Source organism: Dipteris shenzhenensis, chromosome 3 (genome assembly GCF_047967505.1).
Source record: "Dipteris shenzhenensis isolate YYH24624 ecotype China chromosome 3, Dip_SZ_1.0, whole genome shotgun sequence".
In the NCBI taxonomy this organism is placed as follows: domain Eukaryota; kingdom Viridiplantae; phylum Streptophyta; class Polypodiopsida; order Gleicheniales; family Dipteridaceae; genus Dipteris; species Dipteris shenzhenensis.
Window position 1 is genome coordinate 64,485,839 of NC_141598.1, and position 20,911 is coordinate 64,506,749.

The following is a 20,911-nucleotide window of genomic DNA, read 5'->3' on the forward strand; positions in this document are numbered from 1 at the left end:
AATTCATGGCAGCCAGAAAGCATTGTCCAGGACCACCCCTATCTCCTACCGGATTGATTGGAGGGACTATATAAGTCCCCATCCACCCCCTACTATGTACTTTTTGATGCGACATCTAATCCTATCTACTACCTCCTTCCTCCTACATGCTGCCTACTCTCTCTCCCAATCTCTCCCTCTCTCTCTCTCTCCTCCCTCTCTCTATCACTCTATTCCCTCATCCTTCTCTCTCTTACTCTCTCCTTCCCCTTCTCCTCTCTTCTCCTCCCTTCCTTCTGCTATTCTCTCCCCATCTCCAAATCTGCCCCTTCCCCCTTTTCTACACTCTCTAATGCCATGTCTTCCTCTTGCCCATCCTGCTCAGAGATGGTCAATGACCTCTCACAATGTGGCATGCTTGCTAAGATTGATGGCTATAGCAAAAATTGCAATGAAGGCTTCCTTCACCCAATACTACCAGGGCTCACCTCTATAGGAAGATGGTGACTATCCCAGCAATGGAGCCACTATCACCGGCCTTCAAGAAACTAAAGGACAATAATCCTCATCTACTCAGTCATAAACTTCATAAATAGCCACAAAGCAAGCTTCGGTCACTTCAACCACTTAACAATTCTTAGAAATAAACTTCAACAACAACAAAGGGGAGGCTAGAATGCCCATGCTCAAAGAAAACAATACACCCACTGGCCCCAAATGCCTTGGCGTCCCTTTCGGTATTTATTTAATGCTTCTAAATGACAATGCTTTACACCAGGAGTTCACCCCTGTACTGCTCCTCTCTGCAAATCCTCTGACTATCTTCTGGGCATCCAATCCATGTGCACCACTAGAATCCAACTAGCAAGGCAATCTTAGGCATCCACTTCTGACCTGACCCAACTGAAAGGCATCCAAGCATCCAAACCAATACCAAACTGTACTTAAGCAGCCTCAAGGCTTTCACATGCAACACACTGACCCTCTGGCTTTCCCTAGGCACACCCTTTGCTTCTGAGTGCTTTGGTTAAGCCTGTGGGGACCAGAAAGGACTCCAAACACAAGAAATACAATACAGCTAACTTCTAAATTACAAAATACAATTGAAAAGAAGACAATAACCAAATACCCGCTGTCCGTAGCAGAGAGGCGAGCTCAATCCTTGCGCCTATCCCCTAACCAGGCTCCCAATAGGGTGCAGGTGTCTTCCAACCTCAGGAAGAAGAGAGAAAGAACAAATAGAAGGCAGAAGGACGGCGAGAAAAGGAGCTGTAGAGGACAAAAAGCTGCCTGATATGGCCCGAAGTCTCTGCTCTAGGATCTGTGCCAAGAAAACCTCCTCAGAGCCCAAAACGTCCATACAGTGACCTCAAAAAATGTGCCAACAATCCATACAATTGTATAGACTGTCCGTACAGCCTGTACGACAACCATACAGCTGCCTCAAGATTCGTGCCTGCAACCTCAGCATGTGAAAAGGACGAAGAAGCCAACCAAAGCGTGAAGGAGTGCAGCCAACAGCAAAAAGAGCAGGACAAACTGAGCCTGACGTTGAAATCTGCTCTAGGCTCCCTTGGAATGTTTCAGAAGGGTAAGGGAGAGAGATGGTAGGTTGGGGGAAGCACGTGCATTTGCATGCATGCTACTTGGCCCTCCTAAACACCATACCGTTGGTTATCCTTGGGCCTTACTATTAGACCCCTCTCTAATGCCTTTGCCTTGCTCCTAGGACCTAGTGGTACACCTAGAAATTGCCCCTAGGGACTTCTAGGAAGTCTGCACTTCTTCTAGCCAGTCCCTCACAGCCAAACCATTACCAGACTTAACCACAGTTAACCCTAGGTTGAGTTACAATAAACTTTACATCACTTTTCATGTCCCCGTGACAACAGGTGCCTACATGGCGAGCTATTTGGTGAGGCATGTGGGTAGGCACATGGCCTGCAACATACACTAAAGATGGCGCTAGAGTATGGCAAGACAGATCAGCAAATAGGTTGGCCAACAGTAGGGCTAGTTGGGGCTCGTTAAGCCACCCAACCATGCCTTTGTTGGGCTGGTCAAGAGGTCTGGGTCCCTACCTAGAAAGAGTGCTGCAATGAGGCAGTATCCAGCCCTTTATATAGGGCTAGCGGTCTGGTCGGCTGGCCAACCAAGTCGGCAAGCACACAGTCCCAAAAGGGCAGCCCACAGCCCAGGAGCTGTGGGGTCGGTTGGGGGACAGACAAAGTCGGCCAAGAGGCCCTTTCAAGTCGATCAGTTCTGAGGCCCTTTAAGGCCTATAAAAGGAGCCCTCTGGCAAGGCATTTGATCATCTAGCGGCCATCAGTTTTTGGGAGCAGCAAGAGCAACAAAGGACTCACCCTCAGGCCTACATCTAGGAGGCAAAGGAGTTTCAGAGGTTGCTTTAGGCTGGACTCATCTAGGGTTGGAGCTATGGCCGACTCAATTCCTGCTGCCCCCGCCATGTCTGTTAGAAATCAACCAACAGAGGGTACGCACAGCGGAAGACTGATAGAATAGCCCAGGAGCTCACACAGTGTGTGTGAGGTGTAAAATCACAAACTTCTTAACTTAATGTGCATCAAATAGATGTGCAGACTCATCAATAGACAATGAACCAGCCAGATATAGAAACCACCAAAATAATATATTTTCATCCAAAGCTATGGACACAATACAAAAGAGATAGATCCAGAGTCCCACCAATGGTGTTGTAACATGCAACAACCTTAATGTTATACACCATAGAGAGAGAAAGGAGATGAGGGTAGAGAGAGAATGGAGTCGACAACTCATTCGGTCCCTGTACCCACTGAGGGCCCCCTCCCCCAATCAGGGGAGAATTTGCGTTATACTTGGAGAACTGAGAAATACAAAGAACACTCTTCGAGAGAGCACAGAAACACGCTTCTAAAGAGCTCACTGTGCACACGTATAGCAAACCCAAAGACCTGAGAGGCAACGCCGACCAATACCGAGACCTTGATGCTGTCCTCACTGACAATGTAGGATACTTCTGCAAGGCAGAGGCTTGTGCTGTCCACCGGAATGCAATGTTACTGTGTGAGTGAGAGAGTGAAAGCTAGGATTGATAGATCCTATAAGAGAGCTGAGAGATAACTGAAATATAGAGCTGAGAATGAGCTGTGTAAAACTGTAAAAGATAACTGAAAAGAGCTGCTGAAACAGACCCCAAACCTTACTCCGTTTGCTGTCCTGACTCCCCGTCTGATGCGCTGCGTGAACACCTTCCAAGAGGGCTGAACTGATGCCAAAGGCTGAGGCTGGTCAGAGGGCCACTGTGGGTGAGTGTCAGGCTGTTCAGAGGGGGCTGGAGAGGAGCTGTAGGAGGCTGAAGGAGTGGGGGAGCTGAATGAGAAATGGGGGCCCGGAGGCCCCCTATTTATAGGGCTGGAAGGGCTGAGCCAACCAGCCCAAGATGGCCGACTTTTCAGTCAGTTTTCTTGGATGGTGGGCTGGTCCGTTGGCCCCATAAATGGCAGCCTAAGGTAGCCTATAAAGGCAGCCCTTCCCCTGCCATTGCTTCACTTGTTCTGGGGGCCCAAAAGGGCTCCTATCCTAGGCTGGACCTAAACCTAACCCTAAACCTAAGACGGAAACACTACCCTACTGTTCTCCAGTGGGTACGAGTGTAACCTAAGGCTAAGAGACTGACTTACGTAGCTTGTGCCTAACTGTCCCTGGACAAGGGCTCACAAATGGGTCACTGCATACGACAAAATCTCCTATAAGGGAACTATTACGCACTTGTCGATGTAGCCAATGTGTCACTTTGCACCCAAGTGCAGGGGTGCATGTGACAGGTGTGGTCCTCTGATCTTACCACAAGGTACTTCTCCAATCTGCCGGCTATCTCTAGACTCGAGCCCACGTGCTCCACCTCGAGCATCAATAGACTTTCTGTTCAGATCACAACACCTTGCTGCCCTAGAAGATAGCCAAGGTCCAGCCTCTAGGGAACTCGGTCTGCAGCACACCATCCACTCTCCTTCACCCCCAGTGTGAGGCCCAAGGGAGTGGCTTCTCGCTGCTTCTGTTTGCTCCTGCTCTTGCTGAATTGGTTCATTAGCGAGGGCACAATAGCCCCTTTATATAGCCCCCAAGGGGCTGGAGAGAAAACCGATCAACCAGCCTAATGGCCGACTGGCATGCTGGCCGACCTAGTTGGTTTGCTGGCCGACTTGGTTGGCTGGTCCAACCAGCCCTATATATGGGCTCTGACAGGCCCTTTTTGGGCTGCCACTTTTGCCACTGTAGGAGCCTCCTACAGGCCGTTTTGCCTGCCCAATGCCCCCACCTTTTGCAGCCCTCTGCACTGAGCAGGCACCCTTTGGCCCGCCATGCTGCGCCATGTGCCAGCTTCATTCCGCCCCCTGTGTGCCTCTGTCAGAGGCCTGTTCCAAGCTGTATATGCTGCGCCTCTGTCAGCCCTCTGCCAAGCTGTGCTGCCCATATGGCAGCTCATGTGCTGCCCATGTGGCAGCCCCTTTTCTTCTGTCTTGGCTGTGAGGTGCTGCCCATGTAGCCCCCTCCCTCTCTCTTTTCTTGTCTGATCCCTGCCCTCGTGGCAGCCATGATGCTGCCCATGTGGCTTTCTCTTAGACATTAGGTTCACCCCCCCAATGCTCTCCTCATATGGGGGCTTACAGATGGGGAGGTGACCTTTCCAACAATGTCTACCAGCTCCATCAACTCCGTACACGCTGCTCCACATACCCGTACAGTCGCTGTGAGGTGCTGCCCATGTGGCAGCCCCCTCTTCTCTAGGCATATCCTGCCCTAGGTCTCCCTCCCCCATGCTCTCCTCATATGGCGGCTTACAGATGGGGAGGTGCCCTTTCCACCTGGTTGGCTAGGTAACTTGAGGCCAACAAGGGGCTTTCAGGCCCTGCTATACCTTAATCAAAAAAGAATTTCCCTCCGTGGGGCAGCCCTAGTGTCCCAAGGGCTGTTAGGATGTCACTGCCCCACCTGTGAGCCTCTAATTTGAGGGGACAAGGGGGCAGAGACTATAGGGGGCTGGGGGGAAAACAAGAGGACCTACCTGGCCTGGAACCCACACTTCGGGATGACATGGCACAGCATAAGAGGCGCCTCCTAGAGCAGCAAATGGCGGGGTATGCGGACTGCATCAGCAGCCCATGTGCTGGGCACATGGGCCTTTATATAGGCCTGGCCCAAGCCGGCCAGATGAGCCAGCAAGTGGCCGACCAGCCTGGTTGGTGGTGGGGCCCAACAGGTCGGTGCTGCAGCAGGGGGCCGACCCCCCGCTGGTCAGTTTTCTGAGCCCAGCAATGGGCCTATAAATAGCTCCGCCCCCCCCCCCACAATCCCCTCCAGTTCTCATCACCAGCACTGACAGCCTTGCACCCGGGCAAGCGTGCAGGGAGAGGAGAACATTCAGATCTTTTGTACTAGCATCTCTTTGCTGTCTTTTGCTCACCTCTTGAGCTTTTGTCAGCCCACTGTTAGTGGAAGAACACATCTGAGTTTTGTCTCTATCTCTCTTTGAGTGTTGTATGAGCTGCAATCGGGCGTGAGAGGAGTGAGTGATTCTATCCTCTACTTTCCAACATGGTACCAGAGCAGGGTTTCCAGCTCTAGAACGGAGTTCCTCAACAAGAAGGCGACTCCAATCAACACTCAGGTTTGCTGCGTGGTCAAGCTCTCTACTGCAAGTTCATTTTCAGTTTGCTGTTTGCTATTACAGCAAGGATGGAGGACAAGGATTCATATGTTGCCTCTTCAGCCCCTTCTCTTCCTTCGTCCTCCCCCAGATTTCTCTCTTTCGCCATCCCTAGCTTTGGAGAGTCAGGGGAACTAGATAGGTCAAACTACCCGATTGGGAAGGTGAAGATCCGGAGTCATTTAGTGGCTCGGAAGCTGTGGAAGTTGACAACGGGAGTGGAGGCAAAGCCGGAAGATCTGCAGGACAACAAGGGGAAGATTCTCATTCCACTAGATGGAGAGGAGCTTGATGGTTGGGAAGATAGAGATGCCCACTCCCTAGCATTAATCATAGGGACCATGGCAAAGTTTGTTCTTCCGCACATCCAGATGGCTGAGACGTCTGTAGAGGCGTGGGTGAGGGGGACAATGTTCATGACCATTTGACAAAAGTCAAGGTGGTAAGGGACCACTGGGCTATATCCGCTCAACGCTCTGTTGGTGCACGGGGACCATGGCAGATCCAAATTGTGGCATGAGCGGTTCGATCACGTCAATTATAGCACTCTCGCCGAGATGCAAAAGTCAAAGATGGTGGATGGACTTCCACCGATTGCAGGCAATGATCGTGTTTGTAGGGCTTGCTTGGAGGGCAAGCAAAAGAGGAACAAATTTCCACAGGAGGCCTCATCACGGGCCAAGAAGCCACTAGAGTTAATTCATTCTGACAGCTGTGGCCCAATGTCAACAAATTCATCGGAAGATTCGTGGTATTCTCTTTTATTTGTGGATGATTTCAGTCGCATGACTTGGGTATTCTGCTTGGCCAAGAGGTCTCAGAGTTATGAGAAATTCAAAGACTGGAAGGCCAAGGTAGAGAAGGAGAGCGGGGACGTAATCAAAGCCTTCCGCATAGACAGAGGGAGCTTCTACCGAGTTCAATGGATTTTGCAAGCACGGGATCAAGAGACAGCTCGCACATCTCAGCAAAATGGATTGTTGAGAGGAAGCACAAGACCGTCACAAAGGGTTTGACCATGTTGCGAGGGAGAAATCTTTCGAAAGCTTACTGGGGTGAAGCCATGAACACTGCCATTCACATCCTCAACAGAACCAAGACCAAGGCTGTTGATGACAAGACCCCATATGAATCTTACTATGGTAAGAAGCCAACAATATCATTTACGGATTTTCGGTTCCAATGCATTTGTTCATGTGCATAAGGATGAGCAGACGAAGCTTGATTCCCATAGCCAAAGATGTATCTTTGTGGGATACAATGAAGAATCCAAGGCCTATTGTCTTTTCGACCCGGTAAAGAAGCGGATCCTTATCAATAGGGACATGATCTTTGAGGAGTCAGAGCCCTAGCCTGCAGAAGAGGTTCATGAACTTCCGTCATTATCCCCACCCAAGGTCACCATCCAAGAGGTGGAGATGACTGAAGAACCGGAGGAGGAGGATGTTCCAGAACCAACTCCAAAGGCAACTCTAGCAAAGGCACCTTCGTCAAAGAAGAAGCTACCTCAAAGGTATTTGAAGACTTTAGCAGACTCACGGGTCACGAACATTCCCGAGAGCAGTTCCGGAGCACAGCGGTCTCAACGCAACATGAAGACTCCCTACGTGAGCTATGCTATGGTGGCTCAGCATGAGAAGCCCCATTCCTTCGAGGAAGCGAAGGATATTCCAAAATGGCAGGAAGCCATGCAAGCAGAGATGGATGCCATTCTGAAAAATGACACCTGGGATTTGGTAGCCAAGCCAACCAAGCAAAAGGTAATAGGGACTAGATGGGTGTACAAGCTTAAGTTCAAGTTAGATGGGAGCTTGGACAAGTACAATGCCAGATTGGTGGTGAAATCTTATGCACAATCAGAAGGACTTGACTTCGACGAGACCTTCCCCCCCACAGCCAGGATGGTGACCATTCGGACAGTCATTGCCTTGGTTGCTCATCACAGTTGACCTATTTTTCACATGGTCGTCAAGTCTGCATTTTTTAATGGAGCCTGGAGAAGGAGGTATATGTGGCATAGCCACCAGAATTTCAGATTCCAGGATCCCCATCAAAAGTATGCAAACTAAAGAAGGCCTTCTAGGGGATGAAACAGGCCCCCAGAGCATGGTACCAACGGATAGATGTTTTCTTTCAGAAGATCGGGCTTCAGCGAATTCCATTAGAGGCAAATCTGTTAGTAATTACCCAACAGAGGGTACGCACAGCGGAAGACTGATAGTATTGCCCAGAAGCTCACACAATGTGGTGTGGGGTGTGGAATCACAAACTTCTTAACTTATGTGCATAGATGTGCAAGCCAGTAAATAGACAATGCTTAGAGACAAATATAGAAGCAACACTTTATATTTCCGTCCGTCCAAAAACTAGGACAGGATACAATACCAAAAGGTTCTTCAACTACAAGCCTGGCACTTCTAGATCTCTGAGCCTGCGTGCTCCACCTCGAGCATATGTAGACTCTCTGTCTAGATCCTACCTTGCTGTCCTGAAGCCAGCCTAGGTGGGCAGCCAATCTAGCTCAGTCTGCAGCTTCTCCTAGGTCACCTTGTCCTCTTGAATGTAGGCCTAAGGTTCCCCCTTTGCTGCTCCTGACTGCTGTCCTGAGGGCTGCTCCAAGTGATGAATGAATGAGGCCCAATGGCCTCTTTATATAGGCCCCAAGGGGGCTGGCAAAAACCGACCTGGTAGGGGAATATGGGCCAACCAGACTGCCCCTCCCTACCCGACTTTATAGTCTGTAAACCGACCTCCAGGCAGCCCTTGATTGGCCGACCTGGGGCGGCTCTCTTGGGCTGCTGCCAGGCCCTAAGGGCAGCCCTTATAGGGCCCTACCCTTGGGTCCTTCTAGGGCTGGATGGCTGCAACTGTTCCGCCATCAACAGGCCCTTCTTGCAGGCGCCCTTGCCCTGCCATGCTGCGCCATGTGCTCCTGCCCTCTGCCAGGCTCTCTCCAGCCACGTGTGCAGCGCTGTACAGGTCCGTACATCAGCTGGCGTCAACGTGCCCTTCACAGGGCCCTGTTGCAAGCCGTACGCTTGTCTTTTGCTTTGACAGCTGCCCACATGGCAGCTCATGTGCTGCCCATGTGACAGCCCCAATATCTCCAAGTCTCCCTCCCCCATGCTCTCCTCATATGGGGGCTTACAGATGGGGAGGTAACCATTCCAACAAAATCTTTATCTCGACACAAAGGGGGATTTACGGCTGGTATTAATCCTGTATGTGGATGACCTCATCATTACAGGGGATCATACGAAGAAGATTGCTCAGGTCAAGAGGCTTCTCGTGGAGGAGTTCGAGATGACGGACTTGGCCATGCTTCATTACTTTCTTGGGATTGAGGTGAAGCAGGGAAAGAGTGTCACATGCACCCCTGCATTTGAGTGCAAAGTGACACACTGGCTACATCGACAAGTGCGTAATAGTTCCCTTGTCCACGGGCAGTCAGGCACAAGCTACGTAAGTCACTCTCTCAACCTTAGGTCAAGTCAGAAGATCAGTCCTTGTTCACTAGTACCCACTGGAGAACAGTAGGGTACTGTTCCCGTCTTAGGTTTAGGGATAGGTTTAGGTCCTGCCTAGGATAGGAGCCCTTCTGGGCCCCCTCAGGGCTGGAACAAGTGAAGAGAATGTCAGGGGAAGGGCTGCTTTTATAGGCTACCCCGCACCCCTCCCTAGGCTGCCATTTATGGGGCCTAGGGCTGCCTTTATGGGGCCAAGGGACCAGCCAACCAGCCCCAAAAGCCCTATAAATAGGGGGCCTCCAGGCCCTCTTTCCTCATTCAATTCCCCCACTCCTTCAGCCTCCTACAGCCCCTCCTCATCCCCCTCTGAACAACCTGACACTCATCCCCAATGGCCCTCTGACCAGCTCAGCCTTTGGCATCAGTTCAGCCCTCTGGGAAGGTGTTCCCGCAGCACATCAAACGGGGAGTCAAGACGGCAAACGGAGTAAGGTTTGGGGTCTGTTTCAGCAGCTCTTTACAGTTATCTCTTATAGTTTTACACAGCTCATTCTCAGCTCTTTATTTCAGTCATCTCTCAGCTCTCTTATAGGATCTATCACTCCTAGCTTTCACTCTCTCACTCACGCAGTAACAATGCATTCCGGTGGACAGCACAAGCCTCTCCCTTGCCTTGCAGAAGCGTCCTACATCATCAGTGTGGACAACATCAAGGTCTCGGTATTGGTTGATGTTGCCTCTCAGGTCTTTGGGTCTGCTCTACGTGTGCACAATGAGCTCTTCAGAAGCGCGTCCTGTGCTCTTTCAAAGAGTGTTCTTTCTATTTCTCAGTTCTCCAAGTATAAAGCAAATTCTCCCCTGATTGGATGAGGGGGCCCTCAGTGGGTATAGGGACCCAATCGGTTGTCAACTCTACTCTGTCTCTACCCTTATCTCCTTTCTCTCTCTATGGTGTACAACGCTAATTCCTTGCTAAAGGTTTAAAGAAGGTCTTGATGTGAATTACACCATCAAATTACCGTTGCATGTTACAAAGAGTTGTATCTTTATCTCACATGAGAAATATTGCATAGAACTACTCAAATGCTTCCAGATGGAAGATTGCACATGATCCATCTCAGCTAGTTGATTCATCACTGTATCGATGCATGGTGGGTACCAATACCAAACCGAATATTCTTTCTCAGATGGATTGCTCTGTCAGTTCTCCACCACACCCAAGAAGGCCCATTGGGACGTAGGTATGAGGGTGCTGAGGTACTTGAAAGGTACATGCACCTATAGCATCACTTACACGAGACGTATTGAGTGATTGGACATGTGATAGTGACACCCGAAGATCGAATTCTGCGTACTATTTCATACTCTCATCAAAAGCTGTGTCATGGCTGAGTAAGAAACCACCTATTGTTGCCCTTTTATCTACAAAGACAGAGTACAAGGCTGTTTGTACAGCTTCATGCAAAACCTTGTGGCTCAAGTGGATCTTGGAGGACATGAGCGTGGCCCAAGAAGATGTGACGTGATTATGTGCGACAACCAGAGTTGCATAGCAATCACCAACCACCCCGTGTTTCACGCACGGACGAAGCACAATAAGGTCTCGAGAACTCATCAACGAAGGTCTCATAGAGTTGATGTACTGCCTGACCGACGACGACATCTCAAATGTCTTCACGAAGGCGCTTCCCAGGGAGCAGATGGAACACCTCATTCGACGCATGGGAATCGGCCCACAGTTGTGTTATTGAGAGGGGGTGTTAGACTGTCACTGCCCCACCTGTGAGCCACTAATTTGAGGGGACAAGGGGGCAAGAGACTATAGGGGGTTGGGGGTGAAACAAGAGGACTTACTTGGCCTAGAACCCATGCTTCGGGATGACCTGGCACAGCATCAGAGGCGCCTCCTGGAGCAGCAAATGGCGGGGTCTACGGACTGCATCAGCAGCCCATGTGCTGGGCACAAGGGTCTTTATATAGGCCTGGCCCAAGCCGGCCAGATCAGCCAGCAAGTGGCCGACCAGGTGTGTCGGTGGTGGAGCCCAACAGCTCGGTGCTGCAGTAGTGGGCCGACCCCCTGCTGGTCGGTTTTCTGAGCCCAGCAATGGGCCTATAAATAGCCCCCTCCCCCCTTCCCCATCCCCTTCAGTTCTCATCACCAGCACTGACGCACTGATGCGCCTTCTGGAGCAGCAAATGGCAGGGTCTACGGCCTGCATCAGCAGCCCATGTGCTGGGCACAAGGGTCTTTATATAGGCCTGGCCCAAGCCGGCCAGATCAGCCAGCAAGTGGCCGACCAGGTGTGTCGGTGGTGGAGCCCAACAGGTAGGTGCTGCAGTAGCGGGCCGACCCCCTGCTGGTCAGTTTTCTGAGCCCAGCAATGGGCCTATAAATAGCCCCCCCCCCCCCCCCCCCCCATCCCCTTCAGTTCTCACGCAGGGAGAGGAGAACATTCAGATCTTTTGTACCAGCATTTCTTCGTTGGAATGGTCACCTCCCCATCTGTAAGCCCTGATATGAGGAGAGCATGGGAGAGGTAGACCTGGAGATATTGGGGCTGCCACAAGGGCAGCACATGAGCTGCCATGTGGGCAGCTGTCAAGGCAAAGGGCAGGCCATGGACCTGCAAAAGAGGCAGCAGATGAGCAGGCTGGAGGCAGGTACATGGCGAACTGTCTAGGAGAGTGGCAGGCTTGGGGCCTGCATCAGGCCTGACAGAACGACGGAACAGCCTCTGGCTATGGCGGCCTGCTTGACGCAATAAATGGGCAGGCATAAGGCTTGCAATAGGCGCACGAAGGGGCAAAGGCAGCAGCCCAAAAGGGCCTGCCAAAGGCCCTTTTATAGGGCTGGTTGGACCAGCAAACCAAGTCAGTTTTGTGACAGACCAGGTCGGCCAGATTGAGCCAGGCTGGTCGGTTTTTGTCAGCAGCCCTTGGGGGCTATAAAAGGAGGGCTTCCATGCCCTCATTCCATATCATCTAGAGCAGCCAATCCACTAGCAGAAGGAGCAGCAGCAGGGCTACCTTTGGGCCTACATTCAGGAGGAGAAAGAAGTACCTTGTGCTGCAGACCTAGCTCACAGGAGGCTGCCCACCTAGGCTGGTTTCCAGACAGCAAGGTAGAGAGGATCACTCTAGACAGAGAGTCTACATTTGCTCGAGGTGGAGCACGCAGGCTCACAGATCTAGAAGTGCTTGACATCAAGTAGGAGAACCTTTTGGTATTGTATCCTGTCCTACTTTGTGGACGGACAGAAATATAAAGAGTTGCTTCTATATTTGTTTATGAGCATTGTATATTTACTGGCTTGCACATTAAGTTAAGTAGTCTGTGATTCCACACCCCACACCACACTATGTGAGCTCCTGGGCAATACCATCAGTCTTCCGCTGTGCGCACCCTCTGTTGGGTAATTTCTAACACTGTTTACTGTTTTCTGCTCACCTCTTGAGCTTTTGTCAGCCCACCGTTAGTGGAAGAATACATCTGAGTTTTGTCTTCGTCTCTCTATCTCTCTTTGAGTGTTGTATGAGTTGCGATTGGGAGTGAGAGGAGTGAGTGATTCTATCCTCTACTTTCCAACAAGGGCTCACAGGCAGGCACTTCGCTCTTCAACATTTATTGCATATCTCACTATCTATTTTCAGATCTGTTTAACTCATGCTTGGATTTTATGTATCTTAAGCTGCGTAATTTGTTTTGGCCTTGCAACTCCCATTGAATGCTAATCTGTAACAGAAGTGCTCCTCCATGAGTGTCTGGGTATGTGAGATGTAAACCCTCAGATGTGTCCCTAGGTGGGTAGGTGCTTAAGATGGCCATGGCTTTTAAGCTCATGGCCGGCTTGCCTAGGACTCAGGAGTGTCACATATGACCAAAGATTTTCTGGGATTCTCCCCCTCTAGCAGAATGTTTTGAGATGCATGCCAGTGTGTCTGCAGCATTGTTACTAGATCAAAAGAGAATCTAAAAAGACAATAACTTGCATCCACTGACCTCATAGTCTTAGATTTATGAAAAGATTCATAATGTTTGCTGTCTTCAGTTAGAACATCATTGGCCTTATGTAGAGCCTGGTTCAGCAATTGGAATGTTTCCTGCTCTAAAGGAAGAAAGCCCTTTGATCCTGCATCTGATAATTTCTCGTTCAGATCAACCGTTCCCATCTTCATGAGGCTATCTCCAGAATGCATGACTGTATCCTTCACTGAATCAGTATATAAGGGGAGAGAGCATTGCACGCCTGCTTCTGACAGCTTAACAATGCTACGATCCTGCACTTTTGTGCGCTTCTCATATTCCAATACAACTGAAAACTGCACGCCTTGTTCTGGTAATGATGTTTCATTTAGAAGCAAGGTTTTACCACCTTCTTGTCCAGCATTTATGGTACTTTTATCCTGACCCCATATTGTCGCAAGATCTGAACGAAAAGGGGCTTGCAAAGCCAATGATAGCCCGGGTGTATGACAGCCAAGTTTTCTATTCTCCAAGCTACTGCATGCATCAGTCTCACCGATCACATTTGACCGTGACTGCTCAAAAGGACCCCCAACAACTATTTTAAAATCATTGCTATGGTTGTTCTCAGACAAGGCCAAGTCCAAATTACAGTCAACCCTTGAGATCACTTCAGTCGCACTTTCATCAATCTCCTTTAAAGTTGCATGTCCAGACACAACCAGACTTTCATGGATGTCCACCAGTGAAATTGGACAAGCCGACAGTTTAGAGGCATCATTATTATATATTGGCTGCACAATAATAAGAGCATTGCTTTTCGCCACTTCAACACCTACGGGCTCAGTAGAACTTGTCTCTTTTTCAGCGATGTTTGCAACTTCATTGAAACCTTGCAACTGCCCCACACTGGCAATGCGAGCATTTTCTGTGACATCCATATTAAATTTTTGTATGTCTACTACTGAAGATTTCTCAGCTATTATCTCATTTATAATCTTCTCCTGAGGAATCAAACCAGCATTGGCAGTATCTGCAAGTGCATTCGAGACATCAGCCGACAAAGAATGAACAGCAAGTCTCTCGTTGTGGTCATGACATTCTGGTAATCCAAGGACCCTCTCTTCTTTGCCAGAATTTATGCCACATGCGAGGAGAGTATCCTCCAAGTGCCCATCAACTGTGGGCCCAGCTAGAACTGCATCAGACATTGCCGACGTCTGCTCCAGGTGCAATCTCGAAATGCTTTTCTTTTCCAAAGATCTACCTGCCAACACAGATCAATCATCAGATGTCATTTTAAGTCTGTCGCACACAGCAAGGATGCATTCCTACTGGACCAATATTTGTACCATCAGCTCACCCTCAGTAGTTGCAGTAGCTAAGGCAGCTTGAAACCGATGTTTTGAAACCAAGGCCATAGCTCTTATTGGAGATTCTAACAGTTTAGGTTGAAATGGTTTTGATGCTGGCCTCTGAGCTCCAGAACCAGCAGGTGATTTGTCAATCGTTGACGCAGTCAACTCTTTCAATGACACCCAACCTTTTCTCTTCGCCTTCCTGCCACTGCTACCTGGACTTTCATTGCAAAACCCTGAAAGTGATATGTTCTTGGATATTTTACCCACTTGTACGCTTTCTGGGGTGTTGAAATTCAGGTCGCTGCCTAGCTCGGTAAGTTTGTTACGTGCAGCCACTTCGGACAACTTTGTTTTTACATGTGCCTTCGGCGTCCCTGGCTTCACATTTTCGAATGAGCAAAGATGGCAAGTGTATACGACGCTGTTAATGGACTGTCCAGGAGGAGCAGAATGCTTTTTCGAGACCCTTTTTCCGACACGGACACCACAATTTAGGCCAACCTGAAGAATGGATTCACATCTGCAGGAAACGATACCCGATTGATACAACAGAGATAGCATAGACTTGTAACTAGGAGTAAAAGATGCTCTTTTACTTGTTATGCTTGAAAACACAGCTAGGGGCATTAACCTTTCGCAGGTGAAGTGCGTTGACGGAGTAGAGGGGCAGCCAAGGGACTCGGAGGTGGAAGCGAGGCGGGAACCAAGGAAGGCACCCAAGGGGGGGACAGAAGCAGAGGCCCAGGTGGCAATTTCTAGGAGGTGCTGGAGACGTAGGAGGTGAGCGGAGGCGGGCTGGTGGCGAGGATGCAGCTGTGATCGCAGAGGCGATCGTCCCCCTGAAGGAGAAGCGGCGCTTCTTACAGCCATGGTTCATCAACACATCAGTAAGTTTCAAATAAGAGGGGTTGCTCCTCCTGGCGACGGGTGGGTGGTTAGAGAGTTGAGCTCATAACTTTGATGGACGGCTCCCACGGCAGGCAGCTACATGAAGGCAGGATTCACACAAGTCCCCGGACATGTAGAGAAAAGGGTCATCCTCCCGACAGCAGCCCATGGAGAAGGGCTTCACACGCAGGCGGACATAGGTGTCAGTCAATCCAACGTGGAGCTGAGTCACGGACAAAATTTAAAAGTTTTCTTGGGCATGTCCGTGTTGAAAACAAGGTGAATTACATTCAGAAGGCCTCCCAGGTTATGTCAATGTTTGTGTATATAAGGGAGTGGTTGACCAATAAATGAAGTTTGTTCCATATGTTGTGTTTGTATTGTTTATGTTTTTCCATAGGTGGTCAATTATGGATTCATGAATAGTTGTTGGTTCTTGTATTAATTGTTTGAAACTATTTTGTGTCATGAATGTAGAAAGTTGTTGTAGTGTTTGAGTTGTTGCAATGAATATTGAAGTCTCCTACTAATGATCGTGAAGGCAAATGTTGATTGGTTTCGAAAATTGTTAACGAGCACTCACACTTTTTGTCAGCAATGTATTCTTGCATTTGTAGTTCTACATTGCCTTTGTAACATATTGGAGTCCAGTGGGGAGGAATGTTGTTTTCGTAGAGATTTGAGTTGTTATAGCGTGTTCTTCTTCCAATATTGTTGTTATTAAATTGAACCCAAAGAACATGTGGTTCTGTGCTTGTGAATGATTGTTTGAATACTCAATTAGCACTGTTGACAAGCCCATCAGGAATGTCCAAATTTCTTGAACATATTTCATTTATCATTCCGAGCTTTAGACGCATTGTTTGGTGCAATCCTGCTGTGTTCTGAGGAGACGTTGGGATTGTTATTGTTTTGCCACATGTCTTGTGTCTTTTGTCAATTGCTTTGAAGATGTGTGGATCTTCTTGAAGCAATGAAATAACTTCTTCATTTTTGCTGCGGTCGTGTAGAACAAGCGAGGTATGCTTTGCTTTTCTGTTGGTTGACGAAAATATTGATTGTTAAGACATGAGATGTCTTGTAGAGTGTGATCCCCAATTCTTATTCGATTGAGAAGTTCTATGTAAGTACTATCCTTTTGCCACATTGGTGTGATTAATTCATAGAGAAGAACATAGTCCTTCCAAAAGGATGACATTGTTCTTGTGTTTGATTATTGTTCCATAAATATCCATGAGTCTTTTGTGGGACTTGCTTGGCATAGATCCCCACAAAGGATAACGTCAAATCCTCCAAAAGTCTTGAGATAATTGTGTTTGATCTCGCGTAGGCACATGTCAGCAGCTACAAGTGTGTCGTGTCTAATTAGGGAGACCTCGTCGAACACTACGAGTTCAAGGTCTTTGTATAGTTGTGATAGCTCTTGCAATTTCTCTACTGATAGGCTTGTGTAATGGGATGCCATTAGTGGTAAATGAAGTGCTGAATGTATGGTTGTACCCCCAATATTAATGCTACTTTACCTGTGTATGCGAGTAGCAAAATTTTAGGGAGTTCAACATTTGTTGATTGGTTGTGTGAGTAGTGTTACAAAAGAGCTTCTACAATAACTAGGAGTACAAATGTTTTTCTCATTCCTACATTGCCCATCAAGAAGAGATGACGTCTTTTCATTGGTTTGCATCTTTTCTTTAGCATGATGTCTTCGAGAAGTAAAGGTTGTTCATTATTTAGCATTCTTAAAGTGGAATAGTATTCTTGTTAGGTATCATGTTGTACTTTGGCAAGGACTTGTCTTGAAGTTGAGTTGATTGTACATTGTTTGGCATTTCAATTCCAATATTTGTGTATCAATGTATTTGAATGCGGACATTGTAGTTGAAGATAATGTTGTTGACATCTTAGTTGACCTTGTGGGGGGAACTTTGGAATGAGCTTGATAAATTTGTTTTGATTGGGATCTCTAATGTGTTTATTGTGATAGTACATGTCATGCCATGTATAAATACTTTCATTAAGAGCCAGTTCGGTATAGTGATATGGAAGAAATAGAATGCGTTTCTCTCTGTAGTAGTTTTCTGGATCATTCAATTGGTTGTAGTTGTTGAAGCGTACGATATTTGGTTTCTTCCTTTTTTTTTGCATTTGATGGGGTAATTGTGTGTTCACTTGTGTAGGTTGCTAAGTAGATGTCTTCAAGGTTGCTTGTGCATTTTAAGTATAATGTCGTCAAAGAAGATGTTGGTACTTTCTGAGTGTAATTGTTGTAGTTGCTCTTGACATTTTAGCAAGTACGTGCATTTTTCATGTGGATTTGTGTTAATATATTGAAATTGTCTGGTGGAGGATGATAGTGGCAAAGAAAGTGCATAGTACCCTGCTTGTTGCAAGCTAATATGTTGAGTGTTTAAGATAGCATTACCAACTATACAAATACGTTTGTTTGCTGGGGCGTTAGAAGCAATTCTTTGTGTGAGAACTGCTTTGACAGCTTCTATTGTCTCCTTATCTATTTTGGTTATGTACGATGTGCAATATACTGCCGTTCCATGTGGATTTTGGATGAATTGAATGTCCTATTTGCTCCCCATAACTTTGACATTGTTGGTTTGAAATTATTTGTGTAAATGTCTTTAGGTTGTCTTCTAAAAAATAATGCAAGTTGGGAAATAGATGACCGGATAGCGAGAATGTAGTCCTCTTTGGAGATGTGTAATGCTGTTAGGAAGGACGTGTAGTATAGTGACAATGTTTTGTCTTCCAAAAAGAAGGTTGTAATGTTTTTTATTTTTTTCTTGAGGATTTTGAGATTGAAACCATCTTGTAGCAGTAGCAAGACTCGTGTTGTTCTCATAGGTAAACATGGAAATCCAAATCCACATTTATTCTTTCGCTTGAAGGATGTTTGTGTGTTTGCATTTTGTGTTTGTCATGGGGGAATTCATTGATATTTGTTGAGATGTAATTATCAACGAAGGCTTCAATGTCTTGGTTGGATGCTGTTCCAAACGTAGATGCATTTTGAACCCACAAGAGGCCATGATCATGTTGGCTTCCTCGATTCTGGAATTTTGTTACAAAAAAGAAGTCATGTACTTTTCCTAGTATGGTGTCATCTTTCTTTAGCAAGGTTTTAAGCGCTTGAAATTTGTGCATTTAATATTGTGCTATTGTGATTGGATCTGATCAAATCGAATTGCGTGTTTCTAGATTTGAGTTTGAATTTATTGACTCTTGTGATGGATTTAGTTTTCTTAGACAATCTAGTACTGATTCGTAAAGTTTTTATGCTTCAGATAGTGTTATGAAGAAGCACGAGGGTCCTAATTGTTTTAACATTGCAAATAGATTTTTCTTGAGATGATGCTTGTAATCAATGGAAGTTCTTAGATGTGTGAAGTAACGAAATCCTTTGTTTGATTGAAGGAGCTTTTCAATGTTTGTATCCAAGAGAGCATCCTTGACTTGCAACGTTTTGTAATTTCTTTGGGTTTTTCGCATGCGCACCCAAGATTATGAAAGCACTTGCCGCACCAAAATTTTCATTGTTTTGAAGAAAAGGTTATCTAAATTGCAAATCAACGATCGACATTTGTTAGTTCCCAACAAGCAATGGTTTGATAGGAAGTACACTCAGGAATGTTATAGTTACGTTGTTGACCCAAAAATAGTTTGGGTATGCTAATTCCTTGCAAAATTTGTCTTTGAAAATACTCAATGGAGAAATACCTTCAGAAGATGCAACCACAATAGTTTTATCTTCAAGTCAACAACTTGTTAGCTTGCATATTCCATGAACTAAAGTATCAGTTGCGTAATTGTTAGCTTCTGTTTGGATGGGATCTCTAAAATTATGTTGCAATGCTTCTTCTTCTTCTTGTTGAATGTTTTTTATGTGATTCTCCTAAAGAGGATTTACCTTCACATTGTATTGTTGATATAGAGGAGTGTCTAGCAAATCCATCAAGGCAAGCATACCACTTGCATTACTCTTAAACGATAGCCAATTATGAGATCATTCACATCAGAAATTGGATCTCTTGCAATGATTTGCATTACTCTTAAGCCATAGTTAGTTATGAGATCATTCACATCAAAAATTGGATCTCTTGCAACCACTTGCATTACTCTTAAATGATAGCCAGTTATGAGATCATTCACATAAAAAATTGGTTCTCTTGCAACCAACTGCATTACTCTTAAACCATAGCCAATTATGAGATCATTCACATCAAAAATTGATCAAACGATGGGAACGTAACTCCCTGAAGCAAATGCTTTCTGTTGGGCTGGCTGAGGGAAGATCCACCTTCAGATGGTGAGAGTGATTGAAGATGGTCATGCGTCTTTGCCCGTGCAAAGCATGGGTTTAGTACTCGTGCACTTAGGCTTGATTCACACACATCCACGGACAACTCAATTACATGATAATGTCTGGCAAGTTTTAGACCCTCGTCCACCCATTAATTTGCACACATCCAGATAAGAATTCATTATATATTTAATGTAGTGAGGATATGGCACCAATAAAAGAGTGGTGTGGTGGTAGAGTCTTCGTCTATCACATGAAAGAGATCGTGGAGTTATATATTTATGTACCAATGCAGTGTGTGATCTGAGTGTGTGAAGAGGTCTGCAATAGTCCATTAGACTGGCCTAAAGAGTTGGGAGATGCTTGCTTTAGAGAGGTTGATAAGACAATTGGGAGTTTGGAATTTCCTTGAGCCGCAAAATGTCATTGTATTTCGAAAAAGTAAAAATCTTGTAGGCATTTGTTGGACTTGTGGACTTTCTTGGCCTGCCATCATTCATGATCTATGGTGCTTGTAATACCCAATTTTGTGTCAACTTGCTTCCATGTTAGTACTTAAATGTTCTAAGTAGCTCGGTGGTTGAAATCTGATAGTTAAAAATAACCAGTCTAAAGGGGACTGTTTTAGTATAGCACTGTGCAACAAATTTTAGGATAGCATGGTAGTAGTGCAGGATAAGTGATCGCTAGCATGGTGGTTGGTTGCACTAGGATATTAACAGCCACCAGTGCGATGGTTTTCTTCTATTGTTACAAGATGAATGGATTTGTGGATGTGTGGATTCGTTATGGGATTTAATAAAACCAGCGTGATGGTTGTTAGGATATACTAAAAACAAGCATGGGATTTACAAAAATAATTTAATAAAACTAGCACAGTGGTTGTTTAGGATATACTAAAAAGCATGGGATTTATCATTTGGAATCTACAAAAACAAGTGCGGTGGTTAGTTTGGGATTTATTAAAAGAAGCATAGTCTCAAATACATTTTCCATTTTCTAGGATAAGTGGAATATTGTTTCCTTGCAATGAGACTACATTTTCTTAGTACTATCTCAGTCATCCTCGTCCACCGCTCCAAGACACCCCAAGAGATGTGCTCATGCGTGTGAATCAAATTTGAAGACACTCTTGCACTTCTTTCGTTGTGGCACAGGTTGCATCTGGAACTTAATAGCTCCTACTAGATGAGAGTACACAAATGTTTCTGGACTCTTATGTAGCAGTTC

The 20,911-nt window shown here is 46.6% G+C and overlaps 1 protein-coding gene across 3 annotated transcripts in view; it reads right to left on the reverse strand.

Moving 5' to 3' along the window:
• The window catches only part of LOC147904165 (RNase P Rpr2/Rpp21 subunit domain protein), a 109,507-nt gene extending 94,000 nt beyond the window's left edge, over positions 1–15,507 (reverse strand). For all 3 annotated transcript variants that reach the window (XM_087371005.1, XM_087370996.1, XM_087371014.1), the window contains exons 1-3: positions 15,113–15,507; positions 14,484–15,001; positions 13,157–14,387 (exon numbers count right to left, since the gene is read on the reverse strand). In XM_087371005.1, coding sequence (XP_087227131.1) covers positions 13,157–14,387; positions 14,484–15,001; positions 15,113–15,351 — 1,988 coding nt within the window. In that variant the 5' untranslated portion in view covers positions 15,352–15,507. The remainder of the gene's footprint in view (positions 1–13,156; positions 14,388–14,483; positions 15,002–15,112) is intronic.
• Between the last annotated feature and the right edge of the window lie 5,404 nt (positions 15,508–20,911).